The sequence below is a fragment of the Xiphias gladius genome, chromosome 12, assembly GCF_016859285.1.
Source record: "Xiphias gladius isolate SHS-SW01 ecotype Sanya breed wild chromosome 12, ASM1685928v1, whole genome shotgun sequence".
In the NCBI taxonomy this organism is placed as follows: Eukaryota; Metazoa; Chordata; class Actinopteri; order Istiophoriformes; family Xiphiidae; genus Xiphias; species Xiphias gladius.
In genome coordinates this window covers 13,466,368-13,475,000 of record NC_053411.1, presented here as the reverse complement: position 1 = coordinate 13,475,000, position 8,633 = coordinate 13,466,368, and the positions used below count along the sequence as shown (strand labels likewise).

At 39.3% G+C, this 8,633-nt stretch overlaps 1 protein-coding gene and 1 non-coding gene across 2 annotated transcripts in view; both read right to left on the bottom strand.

Moving 5' to 3' along the window:
* Window positions 1-3,488, bottom strand: part of shtn2 (shootin 2) — an 11,275-nt gene extending 7,787 nt beyond the window's left edge. Inside the window, exons 1-5 of the mRNA XM_040140384.1 lie at window positions 3,363-3,488; window positions 1,898-1,947; window positions 1,404-1,464; window positions 1,035-1,129; window positions 545-740 (exon numbers count right to left, since the gene is read on the bottom strand). Of these exons, the coding sequence (XP_039996318.1) occupies window positions 545-740; window positions 1,035-1,129; window positions 1,404-1,464; window positions 1,898-1,947; window positions 3,363-3,396 (436 nt within the window). The 5' untranslated portion in view covers window positions 3,397-3,488. The remainder of the gene's footprint in view (window positions 1-544; window positions 741-1,034; window positions 1,130-1,403; window positions 1,465-1,897; window positions 1,948-3,362) is intronic.
* A 3,776-nt stretch (window positions 3,489-7,264) lies between these two features.
* Window positions 7,265-7,347, bottom strand: trnal-cag. Its single transcript has one exon. It is a non-coding gene; the product is annotated as a tRNA-Leu (tRNA).
* Between the last annotated feature and the right edge of the window lie 1,286 nt (window positions 7,348-8,633).

Below are 8,633 nucleotides of genomic sequence, written 5' to 3'. Positions count from 1 at the left end.
AATCTGGGTTGACCACTATTTTCGTGCAAAGAACAAAACTATCATCAAATTTGAAATTATCCTTATTCCAGTTCCTCAGTGATCTGATCTGATTACGGATGATTGTGGATCATGTTAATATGGAAATCTGTTGAAGAAAAATAAGTTTTAAGGTACAGCTCATAATCCGTCTCATTCAGGTATAGAGAAACCCTAGCCCCACATCACATTCCCTTCGTTAACCTTGGGTGGGTTATAACTTCTTGATCACACAGATGTTTGCTCTCTTCCCAGAAATATAAAATGTTTTGAAGATGCTTTTGAAGATAAATACGTGAATTAACTACAATTAACACAGTTTTTCAACTAATTGGCTGAACTGGAAGATTTTAATATATCATGATGATTATTTTTGGGACATCGTGAACAACACTAGCTGAATTGCTACTTTTATTCCTAATTATACATGCCCCTTTCTGCTTGTTTTTGACAATTTGTTTTCGATTTGGTTTACCAGGAAGACAAAAAAGGTCTGAATTTCACGTCATGAGTAGTTTTGGCAAACCTGCGATCTTGGCTTGGCTCTCCAGTAGCAGTGTCTCCTCACCACTAGTGTCCTCACCAAGATCAACCGCATCGCTGTCAACTGTTGAGTCAGTCTCTGGGTCAAAGGTTACGGCAGCCAGGTTTTCAGGCAGCTCGGGGATGAGCGGCATCAGCATCTGGCTCCTCCTCTTCAGGGCTTTGTTCTCTTTGGTCACCTAGGCAACAGAGGAGGCGATGGTGAGTCTGGAGATCGATGCTGTCGTTTTATTTTATTAGTATGAAAATGACAAGCAAGGTAAGGTGAGGTTTAGGGTGTATATCCCATGACCTACGGTATGTGAAGCTGCTTTACACACCGGTTCTTTAACATGTCAGGACCAGAAAGGAAAGGAAACAGGGAAGGAAAGTGAAGGAAAGGACACAGGAAAGGAAAGTACGTGAAAGGGGTATAGGAAGGGAAATGACATAGGACAGACTTAGGAAACAACTACATTAGTCAATAGACATACCTTGACAGCCAGGGCCTCAACACTCTCCCTACATGACCGTTCAATCTGGAACTGGATCTCCAGTATATTAATCTCTTTCAAGAGCTGATTGGAGACTGGAAATGAAGGGAGGCACGTTGTTAGTTATGGCAATCTCAAAAAAATATATAGGAGATGAGAGATTTGAATTAAAATTGCACAGAATCAACTGAAAACTCAGTATTTGAAAATAGTATTGACATTTGTATGTCCACACTTGTGTCATCTTCCTTCCTTCTTTTCCTCTCTTTGCTGACATGCACTGAAGTGTCGGCTGAGTGGTTTTCTGTCTATGTGTTGGCCTGGCTGAATAAGGTGAAGAAAATGAAAAAAAATGATCCGAATTCTCACCTTCCTCCAACTCAGACAGTCTCTGATTGGCTTCATCCCTCTGCTTTTCCAGGAATTCATACTAACAGTCCACCATCAGCATGCAAGAAGGAAGCACAACAGGAGAAAGAGATCAATTACGTACCAACAAACTGATGTATTTGATTTAGTTCACATTTTATTCTATTTTCACTGACAGTCAAGACACCATAATCTGATTTTTCCTTGTTCATAAAATCAAGTTTGTGCACTTGTAGCTTTAATCTGCAGTTTGGTTAATTTTTTTCTTTCTTTTTAAAATCTTTTTGTTACTTATTTTACTTTAAAAATGTGAGCTGAGAAGGCAAATATTATAGCTTTTCTCTGATTAAAACGCTGAATGTTGGGAGAAGATGTAAGGGTACATCTACTTCAGCAGGATATTTAGTGCCCCCCCCCGCTGATTGTCTCTAATGCACATTAGTAAAGCGGCATTAATTGAAAAGTAATTTACTGCCCATCACTATCAGTGATACCTGAATGTCTCCCTCATCTTCAGAGGATAAACCACTCTCTCCATCAGACTCTGTGGGAAATAGAAAATCATTTTATCATCGCACAACAGACAGATTGTCAAATTGACTGTGTCAGCAGAGAAGAGAATTTGCTCAGTGGAGGCGAGATAACGGAGGATCCTCACACCCTTTTAGTGCGACTGCAAGAGGAAGTTCACAGAGCCCTCTGAAGGAGCTTGCCCAGAGATATACAGGAAGCGAAATCACAGAAGGACCTCGGGTACACATGTTTCACTTTCAGTGACTTCAGACTCACGCTTATTGACAGTTCCTACTTCACTTTTTCCAACAAACTGAGAGCTTTGTAGTTCCTCAAGCAATTCTTGGACATTATGAGGGGGACTACACTAATTAGCTTTCTTGCTGAAACTTTAGACGTGAGGATTGAACTTGGTTGGCCAAGAAACAGCCTGGCAGGTTATCCCTTGTAAAGCCACAACCACAACCAAACACGAACAAGATGTAACATGCTGATTAATGACCTTTAGAGGTGCTGGTAGGTGGATTTTGTTACGCAAAACCAGAGTCAGACTGGCCAGTTGCCCCTGTTTCCACTCTCTGTGTTAAGATAATCTTATTCTGCTGATTTAGAATTGCACTTCTACAATTTTTGTCAGACTCACGACGGCCAAAAAAAACAAAAGATCAAAATCAACGCTGCTTAACCAGAGATATTGTCTTTTTTTATTCCACACATTCTTCTTTGACAAAACCTTGTGCCTACATTACACACAATGCAACTCGACCGCTGCCAGTTTGGTCGAAGATTCAGACCTGTTACGCTAGTTGCCATAAATGTAGCCTCGAGCTGCTGGCCTCAACCAGTGATGAGCGGCGGGCCACAGAAGTCGGGTAAGATCAATTCTTTCTAACTCCACAGCCCCAGATTTTTTTTTTTTTTTTTCATTTTCAAACTTGTAGTCTTCAGCCGCAACTGATGCTGACTCAAGTGACATCACTTAAGGACATGTATCAGATTTCGTTCAGCTCCCTCTGGAGCCACAAGAGACTTCATACAACTTTTTGCACATATGCAGCAGTACTTCCCAAGACATGTAAAACAACTTTGATGCATAAAGTTCCCCTTTAAATGAAACATAATAAAGTGTTAACACAATCTGATCAAGACTGAACAATGTTCAACATTTATAAAATTATAAATCTGCTTTTAAAAAAATGATCAACTACACAAAATAAAGACATTTAGGGTTAGTAAAAAGGTCATATTGAAATTTTTCATGCACTGAATCCCTAATATCTAGTCATGAACAAAAGTTTTGAGCTAAAACCCCTTTATTGTCTTACCCTGCTCCAAACATTAGTCATTTTTTTAGATACTGAGATGTCTTTCTGAAATTGCAATAGTCATCATGTGACCAAAATAAATATCCAAGCAGCAGTTTATAGCCACGTTATCTAGTCTTACCTCCAGCTGCACTGTCCTCTCCTTGGACCCACATCCTCGCCGGCTGCTTGCGTTTCAAGTATTTAGCTCCTTGTTAAACTAAATTAAGCTGCACATTGCAACACAAACACAAACCCTCTGTCTCTCAGAGCACCACTCAGCTTATTATGAAGGAAGCAAGTGGGAATTTCTGCTTGAACCCTCCCCCACTGCTACGATTTCCAAAAAAGGAACTTTTTCCTTACATTGGCCAAAAGACCGTCTTAATCATCATAAGACCGTCTGCCTTTGGCTGCCCTAAAGACATGTTATTCTTATGTAATTATTGATGATATTTGTTTGATTTTTTTTTTTGCTCTTGATGTCACAAGTAAACTAGAGGAGGAGATGTGTGAACTTTTCCCCCAAAGCATACACAGTGAAAAGAGGAAAATGTAGCCTGTGTCCATTCGTGTGGTCTCTGAGGGACGCCACTGTCTCCCTGCTGCAAGATCAATGTCACTCAAGCAGCCGGGCAAAGGCAAAGCTGCTTTTATTCCCCTATTAGCATCTGTGCTCAGAGTTCACGACCCTTTGAAACATCAGACACCTGCCATGGGAACCAAATTCTGGGTGATAAATCACGAGACGAAGTTGGGTGGCAGTGATGATGTTGATGACACACAATCCTCCACCATGAATAATTTAACAACTTCAAATTTCTCATCCCTCGTTCCTGATTTATTTATTCGGCCACCTTCCAGGAGTTGATTTCTAGGGGTACACAGACGGCTCGCGGGTTAAGTACCATTTAAGTCTGAGCATTTGATTTAGCTTGTTTGGAGCTCCAGATATGTGGGGTTGGGTCTTTCAGGGTAAAAGGCGGATAAGGAAGACCTGTGTTATTCTGTCTTCTCCTGACTGTCAACCAATGGAAAAACCACAACCAACAATGCGTTACTCCATCTCTTAATACTGTCTGCCTTCCCTGCCACATCTGTGGGACTAATGTGAAACAGCGGTGTGCTGCAGTTTTTAGCAAATATTACACAAACATAGTGCAATTATTGGGGACTATTTTCAGCTGTGGAATAATACACATTTTGCACTTTAGTAAGTATTTACAGCAGCAGGACAGTATGTGTGCTATAAAATTAAAATAAACAGTGTCAATATTCATTGCAGTGAAGGAACATGTCACCCAGTGCAACACTGTTGCTTCAATTATTTAAATGTAATCATTGGCTGGGCTATGTTCACAGAAAAAGTTTGGGTGAATGAAGCGCTTCTTTTATGTACCACACAGATTTCGCGGGGAAACAGTTGGGTGGGCAGTGGGGTGCACAAAGCTCAGGTCTTTGACACCAGAGAGAGTTTGCGTCCTGAGACCCACGTGTTGTTAGGTTTAAGGCAACAACCACACTTTACTTAAGGTTATGGAATGATCGGTTTTGGTTAAATGTTGTTCACTAAGTGGTGTCTAATGCGTTGTGAACTTGTTCTGTACTAAACCAGACCAGGATCTTACCCTAACCTTAGCCAAGTGCTGTGAGAGTCTAAACAGAACCATAAAACAGTTTAATAAAGCTATAGTCATTGCAAGTGGATATTGCGCTGCGAGACTGGATATATTTGGCAGAAAACAAATGTATTGTTTGTGAATATTTTACTGATGCATTCAGTATCAACATATTTGCAACTTGCCAAAAACGTAAATTAACAAAATATCCTCATTATGTCAATAGAAAAGGTAATCCAGTCACAATTATGTTTCCTCCGGGACTTATTTGCTGTTGCAAATTAGTTGTATTTAGATGTAATCAATAATTAAGAGAAAGTGTTGGTTTTAATAGCTTTTGAACAATGGAGGTCTATAGCACAGAGGAATAAGTTTTGGGTTTTTTTTTAATCAGGCTTTGGCTACACAAACAATACTTGTAGGATCAGTTCATTGATGGTTGTGGTGTTTTCATGGGATCTGTTTACAGTTAAATAAATAAATAAATATTGCCAGACTTAACCTTTAAATTGCTTTTATAACCCCTTATAGTTGGCAAGTGAAAGCAGAGACAACAAAACCAGACCTAAATGGGATAAATTCAATCTTAGAAGACAGTTTCAAGTATTTGACCGCAGTCTATTCCAAGCAGTTACAGTTATGCGCCACCACAAAATATAGGACCAAAGTATAGGATGTCTTTATGGCTGTAATGAACAGTTATCACTGTATGTAGGTAATCTATAAAATTCAGAAATTACTTTCAAACATTCACATTTTGTGCTGAAACATGCCAGCGGTTTTGGCTGCAGAATTTCTTTATTTGCAACACAAACATGGAACAATGAACATGGCTAATGATTCCTGGCGAAGATAGGTGATCTAAAACAAACAAAAGGTCTCACTGATACATTTTTTTCTTTTAAAATCACCCCCAACGCACAGTTGGACGGCCTGCACAGCTGAACGATAAAAAGCTGCTGTGAGTCATGGCAGTGACGTCCTTGTGATTTAATGAGTCTTTTCTCTCTCAGTGTGTTGCTCTCTTTACAGGCACCACCTGAGCACCAAAACCTCCTCCAGCCTGTCGCCATGACCTTTACTAATGATTCTCCACCATGTTCATAAAGGTGAAATTGTCACTTAACATTAGCCGTTGTCTGGTGTTTCTTGCAGTGGGCGACATTGTCAGGAAACTCTGCCCTCATTAAAACTGCATCTTTAAATTCTGGGTAAATAGAGCGGGATTAGAAAGGCAGCAGCATTTACTTTTGAAACAACACAAAGACTAAACACACGGCAGGCTTTGGGTTTCAGTGAGCCTTTGGCCTTTATGACGCTCACTTTGTTTCACCGGGAGAAAGGGTGCTGATTTTTTTTTTTTAATCTGGCCATTTTAAAATTGAACATCATGTTTACATTTCAGTTAAAATGGTGGTTGAAAAATGAGCAGGACAGATTTCGATACATAAGAATGATAAATGTGGTAGTTTTTGCAATAATCACTCTGTGATGACTCTTTATTTTGACAGCCCTTTTGTCTTAATCAAACACACACAGGCTTCTTTATTAATATCACCACAATATCATACGCCACAAAAAATAAATAAATAACAAACTGAGCTATTCCCCATCAGAATTTTATACCTGAAAGCGGAATTGAAAATAATAATAATTTTATTTATTTATTTAATTTTATTTTTTGTGGCGTCCGGTCAAATGACTTAAAAAATCCTATGAGAAAAGGGCTTTTTGTTGTTTTCTAAAATCCTGGCTACAGCCCTGGTTATCAGTAGCCTGCGACTTTCACCTGAAATTGTATTAATTACTATTAAATACTAACTTTTTTATTTATTTGCTTTTATTACGTTCATCACTGACTCGAGTATATATATTTCTGTATTTTACCTTGTGAATAATCATGTTTCACTGTTTTCTTAGACTGCAAAAAATTAACTCAACTTCTTCGCTGCATGCTGGGGATGTGCATTTGTAATTAAAGCTCAGTATCTCTACTGCACTTGAAGAATAAGCCACAGTCACGATGATTTCATACAGCAGAAATAATAAGATTTGCACTTTGCTGTGCTTCACAGCCCAGGGGCTACATGTGTTGCAGCATGCTGAAGCCATGAATGAGCTGGAAATGTGTCTATTTTAAGCTGCAACTGTTGCGTTATCGCTGAGGCCAGTGTGTCTTCAAAATAAAAGTCTCTGCCAAAATGAAAAAAAAAAAAAAGAAAAAAACAACAACTCTCAGTCTGACTGAAAAAGCGGAAGTTACCAGCAGGATAGCACTGGTTAATGCCGAACAACATAGACGACGGCGTGTCTCGGGTATTCGATCCAGTTTACTCAAGAGACCGGACTGTCTTGTCCTGTCCTGTCCTGTGTTTACCATCAGTTTTAAGAAGGGTTTTCAACGCGGGGCTTCTCAAAACGTTTCTGTCAGAAGTGGGATTCGAACCCACGCCTCCAGGGGAGACTGCGACCTGAACGCAGCGCCTTAGACCGCTCGGCCATCCTGACTCATACCGCACTTCGAACCTAAATTGATATAAATACAGAGCAACGTGAACTATTAGTACACGTGTTTGATTGTTCGATATGACAAACGTCAGTAAAAAAAAAAATGGTTGGGAACAATGTTGAGCGGCGGCAGACTGCGACAACATTTTTGCCTCAAACAAGAGCTGTACGAATAACAGCAATTAAGAATTGAGCGTTAAAGTGTGGAGCTGCTCACACCGTTTTTCCTACAATGTCGCGCACCGCAGAGCGCTGAAAATGGAAGAAAGTAGGCAAACAGGTGCGAAGCTTCCTTAAAACCGTAACGGTCAGGGAGCCCCGTGACAATCCAGTTTCGTTCAGTGTTCCCCTAAACCACGTTTGGGGAAAAATAAAAATCATCTTACTGTTCCCACCGTTTATAGGTTTTGTTTTCCGCTGTTTCAGGGAAGCCGATGACGAGTCCACGAGGTGGAATTTTTCAAACCCGAGACTCCATGTTTTTTTTGGGCTGCACAAGCCTGTCGAATGAAAATATTTTCTGCAGCATTTTATACACATTTTTTCCCCCGATTTTAGCCATGACATGTTTGGTATCTGTGGAAACTTCGAAGGTGGAGGAGAACGTGCAATCCAAGATTGATGATAAAATGTTTAAAGTTAGATTTACTTTTAGTAATTTTAGTTATTTTTCAGTTTGCTGTCTTCTTAAAATACGCAGCCAGTGTGTGTTGCACTTTAGACACTACTTAGCAGTACACATTCTTAACAAATTTTATATTTTTGAGGTGGCTCTTAATTTTTGGAACGCATTTAGTAAGGCAAGGATAACACTTTTAAAAAAGTGAGGCACTTCAAAAATCCTTCACATTAGACATTAAAAGGACATTAAGGTGCAAGAGTCAAATAAAGGTATATAGTCAAATATAAATAGGAGTAAAAAGTTACAGTGCAGGGTAGAAAATGAACAAAAAGCCCCATTTTAAATGTTATAAATGTATCAATACAGTGTTTAAGGTTTTGTCATATGCAGGTCCTAGCGTAGCATTGGCATTAAAATTACTATTGTTTTTAGCTGTAATTAATCAGGTAGGTTCCATTAAGACTAAAAGGGAGACATCCCCATGGTAGCAGACAGGGAGGGGGGAGAAACAATATTAAAGACCCAATTAAAAGGCACTGGCACCATCTTACTAAAAGTAGCCAATTTCTCTTCTTTTAATTTTTATTGGGCTTTACAGGCTTTAAGATGAAAGATTTTCTTCATAGACGCTAAGATCATAATGTTTGTTTGTTTGTTTTTTTCT